This window comes from Emys orbicularis, chromosome 1 (genome assembly GCF_028017835.1).
Source record: "Emys orbicularis isolate rEmyOrb1 chromosome 1, rEmyOrb1.hap1, whole genome shotgun sequence".
NCBI classification, from domain to species: Eukaryota; Metazoa; Chordata; order Testudines; family Emydidae; genus Emys; species Emys orbicularis.
In genome coordinates, this window is record NC_088683.1 from 70101432 (window position 1) to 70115117 (window position 13686).

At 42.5% G+C, this 13686-nt stretch overlaps 1 protein-coding gene across 1 annotated transcript in view; it reads right to left on the bottom strand.

Annotated features, from left to right (window-relative positions):
• The window catches only part of PTPRR (protein tyrosine phosphatase receptor type R), a 195208-nt gene that overhangs the window by 28734 nt on the left and 152788 nt on the right, over positions 1-13686 (bottom strand). The window contains exons 7-8 of the mRNA XM_065408440.1: positions 3789-3975; positions 51-135 (exon numbers count right to left, since the gene is read on the bottom strand). Of these exons, the coding sequence (XP_065264512.1) occupies positions 51-135; positions 3789-3975 (272 nt within the window). The remainder of the gene's footprint in view (positions 1-50; positions 136-3788; positions 3976-13686) is intronic.

Consider the following 13686-nt stretch of genomic DNA (forward strand, 5'->3'; position numbering starts at 1 on the left):
TAAAATGGGACTAAATTTCATACTAAAAAGCATTGTTTAAATACACTTACTTGGCAAAATTGTTTTATAACGGTTTTTAGTTCCATGACTTGGGATGGCAATTTCTTTGGGATCCACAAAATTCATTGGTATTTCCTATAGAAATAAATTAGATCAGATTGGTGTTTCTAAAGAAGTCATGCAGGAAATTATCACTAGAAGGCCATCTGCTGCTTCACAACTATCTGTTGACATCAAAGTATTAACAAAATAACTGGTTCCCACCTCCAGCCTGTCAACACCCTTCCTTTAATAAACACAAGAGCTGCACATTGAAGGTTTGACTTCCGAGGAACAGTTCTGATGAATTATTAAAAGCAAAGGTTTTTATGAGGTTATAAAATAGGTTAAAAGTACATAACAGTTTAAGAAGAATGGGGTTGAAAATTTGCTACAGTAGAAAAGAGCAAGGATTTACAAACTGTAGCTAAAAACTACATTGTGTGAGAAAGATTCCTACATAGTAATGCTTAACATTCACATAGAAGTTTTGATGTGTAGATTGCAAATCCCTTAACAAGGGTGGGGTAAGCACCTTATCCCCATTTTACAGACACAGAAGCTAAGGCATAGAATTAAGTGACTTACCCAATGACACACAGTGAATCAGGGGCACTGTCAAAAACTGAACCCAAATCTCCTGCCTCCAAATCTGGTGCCCTAACCAGTGAACCATGCAGCCTCCTTTAAACCCTCCTTCTGGAGGCTGGAATTTGACCTTCAGAAAATTCAAATTATTTCAATGTGAAACCATTAGCATTACTAGAGGGTCTCACACTTCCTTGCTTATCTAGGCTGAGCTGTACAACCAATGAAAGAGAGCAGAATATTAAACTGCTGCCTGTGAGGTGTATAGGCAGCAGCAGAGAGATTCCTCAGCCTGCTGTCAGTAGGACTGATTTTCCTCACGCTTCCAGTGCTGCAAATCAGGCTTTTCTGATTTTCACCACCATCAGTAGGGCTCAGCCCACTGATGCCCAGAACAGCCTCTGAAATTCTGGACTCGGACAGTGCCCCATGCCACAACCCTTCAGGCCAAAGCTTATGTGATTGCTAAGAAGGTGGCAGAATTGTCAGTTGCAAGCAGGGTAGTGGGAAGGGTAGGAACACAGTCTCTGTCCCTGAACCCGAGTGCCCTGCCCCTCCTAGAGCACTCCTAGAGCACTTTGAGGCTCTCAAAGTGCTTCCCATGCCTGAGGGAATTCACTCTCCCTCCCTGCTGGGCCAACAGGAGCAAAGGAAGATAAGATTCATTACAGTCAGTTCTTGCTGCCATGATTCCCTCCTGCTCCCCACTCTATTCCTGACCTCCCCACCAGCCACGCTTGCAACCTTCATGTTAACTTTTACTCCCCCACACACAGACTGTCACTGAATCCTTTCTGATCTCCATCCTTGCCTCTTCCCCACCTCCAGCACTAAACCTTGCTCCCTGCCTTGGTCATCTCTCTCCTTGGCTCCTGCAGCCTCCTCCTCTCTGATATTGCTGCCTCTCCCCTTGTTCCCCCTCAGCCCAGACAAAGTGCAACTGCTAAAATCACATCCCTCCCCTGCCGCTCTGCTCATGTCACTCACTTCAAATCCCTGCACCACCCTCCCTGTGCCTCCTGCATCAAGGGCAGACTTCTCTTCACTTGCAAGTCCTACCCAGCTTCACTCTCGCCTTCTTCTCCTTTTGCTCCCCCATGCTCAGCCCCTGGTGTACTCTGGACCTGAACTGTTCCAACAGAGTCTGGACTGGATTGTGAGCTCCTTGGGACAGGGACTGTTTTCTTTTATGTCAGGTATAGCTTCCCTGGTGCAGTTCTGCACTGTTGGTACAAACATCTCTGGCACTTTGAAACTGAAAAAACACTTTATTGCTTATGCAGGGCAACTTGTACAGTCAATGAGAGAGAGCAGTGTATTTAGAAGCTGCCTGTGATATGTGTAGGCAGGAGAGGGCGCCAAAGAGATTCCTCAGCCTACAGCCCCAAATAGGCTCTGTGGACCCGAGTAGTGGAAATCAAATCAAGGTTTTCCAGTTTTCAACAAAACCAACAGGATTCTGCCCATGGAGGCCTAGAACATTCCCTGAAATTTTGGAATTGGTCAGAAGCAGCATTCAGAAGTTATCGCATTATAGACAGACACAGAAATGCCATCAAGTTGAACATAGAGCCTTGTTTTTCTGGTCCAGTTAATCACACCTATAAACACTTACTACTGGTTGTGGGGTTTGCTCAGTGGGACTACTCCCAGGGGTAAGTGTTTGTATGGGCCAAGACCATAAACAGCTCTCTAAATTTACACGGTGCTCTACAACATAGACATGGCACTTAATCTTTATGCTTATCTATAAAAGGCAAGAGAAGACAAAGGACTAAGAGTGTAAGTAAGAGATTATGTGGGGATAACATACCTGCTAACCTCTGCAACCCAAAATGCAACAGATTTCAAATGAGCATTAATTTGCACAAATGTGCATACATTTGCATACTGTTGTGTTTCTTGCATTTGCTACCAGAAAATAAATCAGTGAAAAATTCTTTAGCTGCTCTTGTTTGTATTGAATTCTCTCTGGCCCATTTTACTCATTCACATTCACTCTGCTCTCACTCATATTCAAATTCACTAAGTCTGCACACTTCATACAATGTCACCTGCACTCCACCAGTGCTCATCCACACATTCAATCACATGCTTCTACCCTGACCTCATCCACATGCATCCATACTCTGCACCCACACCATCCCCTACCACAAGCATACTTTACACATACAATTTATTCACTCTGCATTCATTCATTTCCTCCCCCTGGCACAACAACAGTGAAAGCAGGTGCAGAACAGGAATTCCTCCACCCACCTAGGTAAAGGTAGCTCAAACCTAGGACCTGCCTTATACAGCATTTTCCTGGGTGAGTCTCTGCCCATATTTGAGGCTTCTTCACTACAACAAAACTCTCTCCATTTGGCGTGGGGTAATTGTCCTTGGCCCTGTGTGATGGCCCTGCAATAGCTGAGTTAAGCCAAGTAGGACCAACCAGCCAAATTAAGCTGCAAACAGGGGAGATTTAGGCTGTGTGATGTGAGTTAATTAGGAGGAAGCTCACCTGTAAGGGAACAGGCAGGGCTTCTATAAAGCCAGGAGGCTGGCAATAGTGCAGGGAGAAAGCCTGCAGTCCCTCTCTCTGAGGGACGGGAGAAGAAACATGGTAGGACGGAGTCCAGGGGTGAGAACATTAAGGTTGGTGTAAATGCAGACCTTGACTGTGCACTTCAGGGCCCTGGACTGGAACCCAGAGTAGAGGGTCGGCCTGGGTTCCCCTACCAACCACGGCAGATATTTAAAATTCTTTCCATTTAAACAATCTGGCACACTGTTGGTAAAACAAACAAGGGATTTTTTTGAAGCAGATGACTTGCCTCATAAACAGTGTCTCTTTAAAGATGAAATATAAAGATTTTACTGATCTGAGATAATTTATAATGAAAACTATTTTGGGTCCAAGATAACATCATCTGTTTTATTGAGTTATGTATGGAGAATTCAAAAGAGAGAAAAGCCCAAGAAACCACATGCCCTAGCATGTTTAATAAAATTGAGATTGTTCATATTCGTTTGTTATACTTCAAACATACTCAAGAGAGTTGTATACATCTTCTCATTCCCATTTGCCCTGGTAGTGTACACATTTATTAGACTAGCACTATTGCCTTGCAAGGTTTGTTTAGTTTTGCTTTTTTCCCAATGAAGATTGGGCTCACCATGAACTCTGTTTGAAGCAAATGAGAGCATGCGACTGTATCTCGCAGCTGCTGTCTTGTCAGGACACGACTAGCTGACTGTAGATATTCCATTGCTACTTTTTCTCGTGGGGTAGGCACAGCGACAAAAGGTTCGACATTTCCCAAACTGCTCATGTCCAAAGTCAGGGAGACATTGGATCCTCGCCTATAGTGAAAAATAACAATACATTTATATTAGCTCCCTATCTAATAGTTATAAAATTGTATAACTCTATGCTCCTGAACCTGAATTACTTACACACTTTAAACTTCCACTGTAACCATTGGGAGTTTTAGGTATGCACAGAATGCAAAATCGGTTTCAGTGGGAGTTTTGGGTGGGCCAAGAAGCCATAGCATGGCAGATAGTTCTGGCCCTGATCTTTCAATCACTCATACATGTGAGTGATCCCACTGAATGGAACTACTCACATTTTGTAAATCATACGCGTAAGTATTTACAGGATCAGGGCCTCTGTTTGTAGTACATTTGACTGGAAGGATATAAAAAGAGAACAGCATTAAGTAACCATTTCTACATGGTGGGCACACCAAACTGCAAAAGCCAGATTCTTAATAGTAAATAAATCATTTAGGCACTGAGGAAGAGAAGTAGGTTTGAGGGGAAAGAGAAACGTTAGAATATTCCTTATAAGGGATGGGGGGGAGCCAGAAGCTAAATCTTATTTACTAAAGTTCACAGATTTTGAAAAATAATATGACACTTTTATGCCTGGTCATGACTAGGCCCAAAACAAAACCTTGGGTTTGAAGACATATGAAATTTGAGAACTTTCTGAATTCCAAAGTTCTGAACTTTGTGGCTTAGGCCCAACTCTAATCACAATTTGTGAAAATAAAGGAAAACAAGTGACAATTTAGCAAAAACAGATAATTTTTAACCTATTCTGAAGAAACTAGCTGTATTCAATGTTACATTCTATATCTGTAGAGGAGAAGTTTACTGTGTAATAAATTGAATATTGGGGACTTATCTGCTGTTGATATCAATGTAAAATTCCTCTGGCATATTCTCTTTTGACATATTAATATTGTAATTTGCTGACTTGACTTGCATAGTCAGCTGAACGTGCAAGATTTTATGCAGTAAAGATAAACTCTGCACTTAAGGCCTGTTCAAAATCCATTGAAGTCAATGGAAATCTTTCCACTGCGTTCAATGGGCTTTGGATCAGGCCTATAATAAAAAGTGGTGTTAAACAGAATACTCTGTTTAGCAAAAATATTATCTATAAAAGGTCTCAAATTAAAATGCAATGTTAATAATGTAAATTACGCAGAAACTCCCCACAAAGTAGAGCCATCATTCAAAGCAAAAAGCAACAAGAAAATTCCCCATCTGTCCACTTATTCAATATCTCAAAAATGTGAATTTAGTGCTTGTGAAATGTGTGAAGTGATACCTCTAGAGAATAAAATAAATCAGGTACAGTGTGGGCAGTGGTGGTGAAAACTACAAAACCTCACTTTGCCTATTGACAATGTGCCTCAACTCTGATATGAAGGGGATGTTTAATCTCGATTCCCATTCAATTGATGGCTTCTCTTCTAAAATTATCAGCAAGGATGCCAGTTAGTGCCAATTGTGATGGTGTTTTGGTATAATGTAGAAACTTGCCCACTTAGAACTGGTCTGAAACCATCAACTCACTTTAGACTGGCCTCCGACAACAAAGGTTAACTACTGACATCTGAGCTGATGACCTACAGATGAAATCCTCTGAATCCATCCTCTCAACACTTTTTCACCAAATAAGGTATTTAGGGATTCTTTGAATGCTGTCATGTAACCTTTAGTGTTTTTAACAAGTTAGTATGACATTAAGTAAGTTTGATGGCAAGCTCTAAAAAAGCAGGGACCTCTGAAAGAAAAGTGTGTGGGGGGAAAACTATGAAACCACCTAAATTATTCTAAATCATATTCTAGAATATAAACTACTCTGTATGATCCATTAAATCCTCATGAATCTGAAATGCTAAAAGCAACCAGTCAGTGATATCAGTAAGAGTGGATGTTCCAGATAAGGAAAAAAATAAAAATAAAAAAATAATGGTTACCTAAATGATGTAAAAGTAACCCCATTTACAGTTCTTGGAAATCAAATAAAGAGTAGACTGCCTGTAACTTTAACAATCTCCTCCGATGTGAAAGATATCTTTAATGTATAGCACAGAGGAAGTGGGAGATTATAATATTAACAGCAGACAAAAACACAATGTAAGTGTAGTAGATGTGCAGATAATAGGAATACAGTTCCAAATCAGAGGACGCACAAACCATAATAAATGAGGTAAAACAGAGGCAAAGAAATGATTGCAGACTTAGAGAGGATTGTGCACAGACACCAAAAATGTGTCACTTGAAGGACATCAAACTCATCAATGTTCTGTTTTCTGCTTCAAAGGAAAGCTTAATTCCATAACAGATTTGATTTTGAAAAATATGAAGAAAGCAGTGTCACACTTCAGGGCAACTGCCCTGTATTCCCCCTCTATGGTCCAGCAAGGGCACCCACTCTAGGCTCCCAGCTGCTCAGCCATTACCTTTCTTGGGTAGAGACACCCAAATAGCTAAGCTATTTCCAGGCTAAACAGCTTCCTGCCTACACTGTGAATTCCCCAACTAAGTCAGACTGCCTAAGCAGGCCTGATTTTTTTTTCTCCTCAGAGATGATAAACAGTATAATTGCCACAGTTATAAGTTACCACCAGCTCATTCTAAGCAAGCACATTTATTCATAAGGCAAAAGTATTATAGAGAAAACATATAAAACAACAAAAGAACCTACATACATGCTAATAAGCTTACCAGAAGTCACCCCATGACTCCAATGAGGGCTCTAGCTGCTTAACTGTCCTTTAAACCCTACCCAGGGGTTTTCCTGGGGTTACCAGTTTATCACTCCTTTTACTCAGAACAAGAATACAGACCGGTTCAAGTCCTTCCAATCCTTCTCAGAAAGGCCCCCCCATGGGCAGAAGGTCCTGTTCATTTGCTGGATCAGAAAGAAGGCCCTTAGTCAGCTTTAAATCAGGCTATTTAACCAAAAGTCCTTGTCTGCCGGTCTGGGGAGAATCCAATTTGAACCAGTATATGTGAGCTTCTATACAGGTGGCGGTGGTTGTTCTTTGGGGGTGTTACAACCTGAATGAATCTGCCTAGCCACACCGTACTGTTCTTAGTTCTTGGAGGGCTGTGGTGCAGAGACAACATGTGCTTGCCAATGGGGGGGGGGGAGGGGGACAGAGTGAGGGCAGCCTGCTTCAGTAGTGTTACTGAGCATGCTCAGTCTGTGTGAGTGTAACCCACACACCTCAGGGGTGTGGTGTTCTGACCCATCTAGTGGCACCGAGACCACTTAGAGAGAGATATAAAATGAGTCTGCTCTACAGCCTTAGCTAACAGTCAGTTGGCTTTTAGCTCATGCGGTAGAGGCTCATGCACTAAGGTCCAGAGATCCCAGGTTCGATCCCACCCACCGACAACCAGGGCCTGTCGGTGTTACATGAGCATTCTCAGTACAAGCCAAGCAGTAAATCGGGGCGCATGTGACCCCGCATGCCCCCGCCCTCACGCATCGCTTCTGCTGTGGTCCCCTTTTCCCACAGAATTACATACAGTCCCTGGCCCACAATGATACATAAACTTCATGCAATGAGGTTTGTCCAGAATATTGCAGGAAATTGCAGTATCTGTCACAAACAGGTTTTTGAGCCGAGACTAATCCTTTCTATCTAAACAACATCTAACTTAAGAAATGTCATTTTCATAACTTCAAACCATTCTATCACTTGTTACCTCTTTCTTTTACTTTAGGAATGTCGAGTCACATATATTCATACACTGATGTTTTGTAATGACCAAATACGCATTTGTAGGAGTAACTAACAGCTTTCACATTTGCTACAGTTAGAATGAGAAACAATCACCAGTGAATTCAACATAGTGAAGACTAAAAAATAAGATGAGCTGGCCAACTATCTAGAGAATCGTGTTACCAGGTGCCCTGCCTGACTTTAACATATTTCTAAATTCCACAAAGCACTGTTCAGTATTCAGTTATAAAAAGATAGAGAGAGACAATATAATATTCAGGCTTATTCCTTCCTCCACATATACTGCCCTCTCTCATCACACACTTCCTGAACATAGAGTTCTTTAAGTTCCTAGACATTGTCCTATATATAAGCGTACTATTACACCCCATATCGGGAAGCTCTTGTAAAGCCACTCTGCCATATCAGTGAACAACTCAACTCACTTCCCTTCCTATAATATCTACTGTCAGTTCTTTCCACCCACTGGCCTCACCCCTCTCTCCATTCACCAATAGCTCCACCCATTCCCCTTTCCCTCTAGGATTATAAATAGTTTTATACATTTCTTATCAGTTCTTAATAGGCATGTTTCCCTTGTCTGCTGGAACTTCCACTGGGATGGTGACTCCACATTGCTCACAGTGTGGGACTGTATCAATAAGTCCCCTTAATAAGCAATGTATTACGACAGATTTATGTCCATAAGCCACATACTACCGTACAAATACATAAGTAAGCAGTATGCGTGATGGCAGTTGCTACAAATTTTGGGGCAGAGGATTCCTCTTTAACTAGAAGATTTTTAGTTGATTTTATTAATGTTTATCTGTTTTTTTTTAAACTATCTATCTATTAATGTTAGGTTAACCCTAATTCTCCCAAATGGCAGCACTTTTCTTGGTAAAAGATGTTGCTGTCCTGTTTCCTGGACTCATCTCCCTGGAATAAGGTCTATCAGTGCTGATCACTTTCTTTTTTGGAGCTAACCAATCTTTCCAAATCCACTAAACAAACTTTGTTTTTTTTTCTTTTCTCCACTCAGGCAAAACTCTGCTTTGATGCGCTATCTCCCCCTCTCTTATGTTCTTGCCAATGGATCCTTTCAATAATGCTAATCATTTATTTATTTATTTATTTATTTTAGCATACTATTTATCCAATGTTGTTTTACGTGAATAGAAATGACCTGGCTGTCATTTAAAATTTTTTCTCGTTTATCAAACAAAGAAAACCTTTGCTGGAATCAATGATGCACAAGATAAGACTTACTGTACACAAGTTTATTTCAATTACATTGATGGGTGGCTTATAGCAAGAATTTGCTATCCAGGCCCCACAGATGGTGCAGTGAGTCAGAGACAGTAGCAGGTGGCAGAGGCAAAACAGAGCTCAGCTGATTGTAGCCATCTGGCTGCCTTTTGGGATGGGGTAGGCCAGGGGTTCTCAACCTTTTTCTTTCGGAGGCCCCCCAACATGCTATAAAAACTCCACGGCCCACCTGTACCACAATAACTGGTTTTCTGCATATATAAGCCAGAGCCAGTGTTAGGGCATAGCAAGCAGGGCAATTGCCTGGGGCCCCATGCCACAGGGGCCCCCATGAACTACATTGCTCAGGCTTCAGCTTCAGCCCCGTGTGGCGGGGCTCAGGGACCTGAGCTTCAGCCCTATGCGGTGGGGCTTCGGCTTTCTGCCTGGGCCCCAGCGAATCTAATGCTGGCCCTGCTTGGGGCCCCCTAGGGGGCCCCAGACCCCTGGTTGAGAACTACTGGGCTAGGCTGCTTCACTCGGGAGGATGATAAGGCCCTCAGGAATGGGAGGAAGATAAAAGTCTATCTATTGACATTTCCAGGACTCAGAAGAAAAGGATGGAGCTTGCTAGGGTAGTGAAGTCGAATGGATGGCACACAATGTGTGCTTGTACCAGCCATTGCCAAGAAACCCATTGCCAAACTTTTGCAGAACCTAATATTGTTGGAAAGTAGACAGCTGTGCACTAGAGAGTCAGTGGGAGAAGCTTGTAGGAGATAGGAGTGGCTAACAACTCCTGCATGTGGGCAGTTACAGGTATATGTAGCAGTTTCTTGCAGCTTGCCCAATGCTCCCTAGATAAACTAGAGTCCCCATCAACAGAGCACTATAGCTCAGATATAGAGAAATAGAAATGCAGCGTAGAAGTGCAATGACAGGTAGGCACTTCACTCAGCAGCTGTCATTCAGCAGTGAGACACAAAAATCAACCATCTCTGAGGCAGTGGCCGCCCCCGCTCCTCAGAGCAGACACAGGGAGTAGGTGGAATACAGATAAATTACTAGCTAAAACCACAGCAACATTTGATCTAATTAAAACTATATAACTGAGCGCACAGTTGACAATCTAAAGGGACATTGCACACAAAATAGTGTACTGCTAGGCATAGATCAATGGTTCTCAACTACAGATACTCATACCCCTGAGAGTACACAGAGCTCTTGAAGGGGGTTTGTCAACTCATCGATCATTGTTTCTCAACCTGGGGTCGCAACACCCCTGGGAGAGGCTTGGGGGGTCACAAGTGCAGGGCTGGTGTTAGGGAGTGGCAAGCAAGTCAGCTGCCCGGGGCCCCACACCACAGGGGGCCCTGTGAAGCTAACTTACATGCTTCAGTCCTGGGTGGTGGGGCTTGAGTTTGAGCCTTGGGAGGTGGGGCTTGGGCTTCAGTCTCCTGAAAAGGGGTACAGTAGTCTGGAAAGGTTGAGAACCACTGGCACTAACCTCCCACCTGTGACTATTCCCAAAACTGCCACAGTCTGGACCATCTGTAAATGAGATCACATGCATTCAGCCATTTGCACAGGACTACAATTTGCAGTGCTCCAATATACCTTGTGATGGGTGGTTCTAAACAGGAAATTGTGCAGCTACAATCAGATACAATGCTGTCAGTGTTCATTGCCCACAAGCCCTGGGAGGTGCAGTTTGCTGTGAGGCTAAGTGTGAAACATCTTTTATTCATTTTGTACCAGGGGCACTTTTTGCTAGGGCCTGTGAATAAGCATTGTAATGTTACTCCTCCAGCTCAGAGGCACAGCGACTGCTGTGTAAAAAATGAGGTGGAAGGGAGAGAGGGGGGAAATGCCTTCCAGCACCACTTTTTTCTTGCAAGTAGAGGGCATGGAGAGGGCTGAATAACTAGTCTGTAAATGTGCAGTGACTTTGACTCCACTCAGTCAAGTTTTTCTATTTATTTAGATTAATATAGAGTGTAATAAAAGAGCGCCCTTCCAACGCAATGGGTGCCACTGATAATATTAAAAAGCTACACTAAACTAAACAGATCTGTCAGTATCCCCAGATCAACTCAAAGACACAGCAACATCAGAAAAGACTGAAATTAACTGACCCCACACGTATTCCCGTGTTCCATACCGAGGCCTACCCAACATCCATTTCTCACCGGCCAGGGAGAAAAGGTGGGCCTTGCAGCATGCCCTGTAAGTTGACAAACCCAGGCTGCTATAGACCTGTGGAGGAAGTGAGTTCAGAACACCCTAGAAGGCTCCTCCCTGCTTATAACAAAAGAGCTGTAGCAAGGCAACAGTGATGGACAGCATGGAGAGAGAGAGACTCTCTTAGATGGGTGGGTTCCAGGCTATTTCGGCCTTTATAGACCAAAAACAACCTCTTAAATCAATCTGGAAATCAATAGTACAAGGAGAGGTGTGCAATGAGCCTGCTTAACCTTATCTGCACTGTTCTTGGCTGAGAAAATATGTACCAAATTGGGCCCAATCATAATCCTTTGAAAGGCCCTACTGATTTCTGCTGGTAAAAAAAAGAGAAAGAACATATTCATATTGTTTTGTAACAAAGTGCAGCTAAAATGTTAATATTTTCCTTGGCTTTTACATTGTTATATCTGGCAGTCTTGGTGAAAGGGCTACTTCCTTTCTAACAAAAAGAAATATACCTGATCTAATTATAACTTTGAATTTATAGCTTTTTCCATTTCATGGGCTCTTTCAAGAAAATTGGTGTTGAGAACCAAATTACTTACTATGAAGTGTAGAATTATTTTCTTAAGTCCTAACTTAACGTTCTGTAGTAGAGCAAAGACAGAAGTGGCCAGTTGCTAATTTAGCCAAGAAAGCATTTTAAAAAGAGCACAGTAGAAGATGCACAATAAGGCAGACAATGGCCTTAGAGGACAATAATTCCATTAAAACAGTAATCTGAAACTACACTTTGAAGAAATGAGGGAGGAGATTTAATAAATGAGGTAAATATTACACTAATCTTAGAGACATTGATTAACTTGTCAACACAAATATCCAACACGTGGGCTTACTTGCTGCTGTATATATCAGGCTAGACTGTGCTCTTTCTCTGAGTGGGTCTGCAAAGGTATAGGGATCAAGGAGGGTTCCTCATCTTGGACCCTCACGTGGGGAAGAGCAGAAGACCAGTCACTGAGCTCACCTGAATGCAGGAATTACATGAGGGTAGCAGTGCAAGGACAACAAGTAGAAAGGCTAGCATAAGAATTTCTATATAGAGCCTGATCCAAAGTGCACTGAAACTGCTGGGAGTCTTTCCGTTGACTTCAATAGATTTTGGATCAAGACCATAGGAATTGCCATAATAGGTAAGCCCAGTGGCTTAGTCCGGTGACCTGTCTTTGACTGGCTAAACTCCCTTAGCATGTCAGAGAATACTGGGAGGCATAGGGCTCTCTGAGACACAATTCATCCTGGAGTCCCAGCTCTTGGGATACCACACTCCCACCATTTCAGGAGTCACACAGCCTATAATGTGTATAAATACACATTAATTCCGGCTAGAATGAAATAGTTCTGTAAATCTCATTTCTACCACTTCTGAATAACTATGACCCTTTCCGTCCTAGTGAATAAGGTTAACATTCTATTTATCTAGTATATAGATAAGCTGAGCCAAATGTGGAGGTAAATGAGTCCTTTGCTTGAGAAAGGTGAGCAGGATTTGGTCCTCTGTGGCCAAAATCACTCCTCTTGCAATTCCCCTGAGGTTTCTCTTGATGTGAATTATCATTACGTGAGGAATTGGTGGAATTTTAAACATTTGGTACATTAGCACGTTCACGGCAAAAGCTTGGGTCTAACTCTTTGGTTGGTAGCGAGTATGTGAAGTAAGTTGCACCAGGAAGTTACCCACGTATGGGTACTGTCTGGTGCCTACTATGGGGGTATAGGACATAGCCAGGGCCATATCTTTAGATGGTGTACTGATTGTAGAGCCACTGAGTCAATCCATGTAAGTATCTTTGAAAAGTTACATTTATAGAACAAATTTTAGCAGAAACTATGGTGGAAAAAATGATTAATGCAACGTTTGCTTGAAAAGCCCCTAAAGGAGGCTCCACCTGTCCATCTCAATGGCCCCTCAGGTTAGCAAATCCTATAAATCATTAGCTAGGTCATTTCCAGGTCTACCTGTACCCTAAAATTAATCCACCGTTTGTGATTATGAAAATCCAGTTACCCAACCAGTTCTCCCGATTGTTTATTTAAACTTGGTCATTTCTTTAAATACACGCTCCAGTGTTTATTCAGCACTCTTTAAAAATGCAACGCCCAGAGTCCCAGTCCTCAGCTTTTCATTCTCTTTAATGGTTTGGGAATCAACTGCGGCTGGTTGCTGCCCTCCAAAAGTCATTGCCCCGTGACCTTGGAATTTCAGACAAGGGAGTTGCTTCCTTTGTGATCTCAGTGCCCCATCCCTTTGCTGAGTTTCTCTGTTGCTGAGGGGTAACTGTTGAACTGTGCAGGTGGAAGGAAGACATTAATTAGCTGGAAGAGCACTGATGTCTGTGACTGCAGAGGTGGGAGCTTGGTTTGAATTCTAAGAGAACATACATAGCAGTGCAAACTCAACAGTGGATCTTACTGTAGAGAAAGGCGAAAAAAGAACTTGCAATAGTCTTCCTACATTGAATTTTTATTTCTGTTAATTCATACTATTACTTGTGTGATGCTGGTAGACCAGGGGCCAGCTCTTGCCAAGGCTGTAGGCATCAGC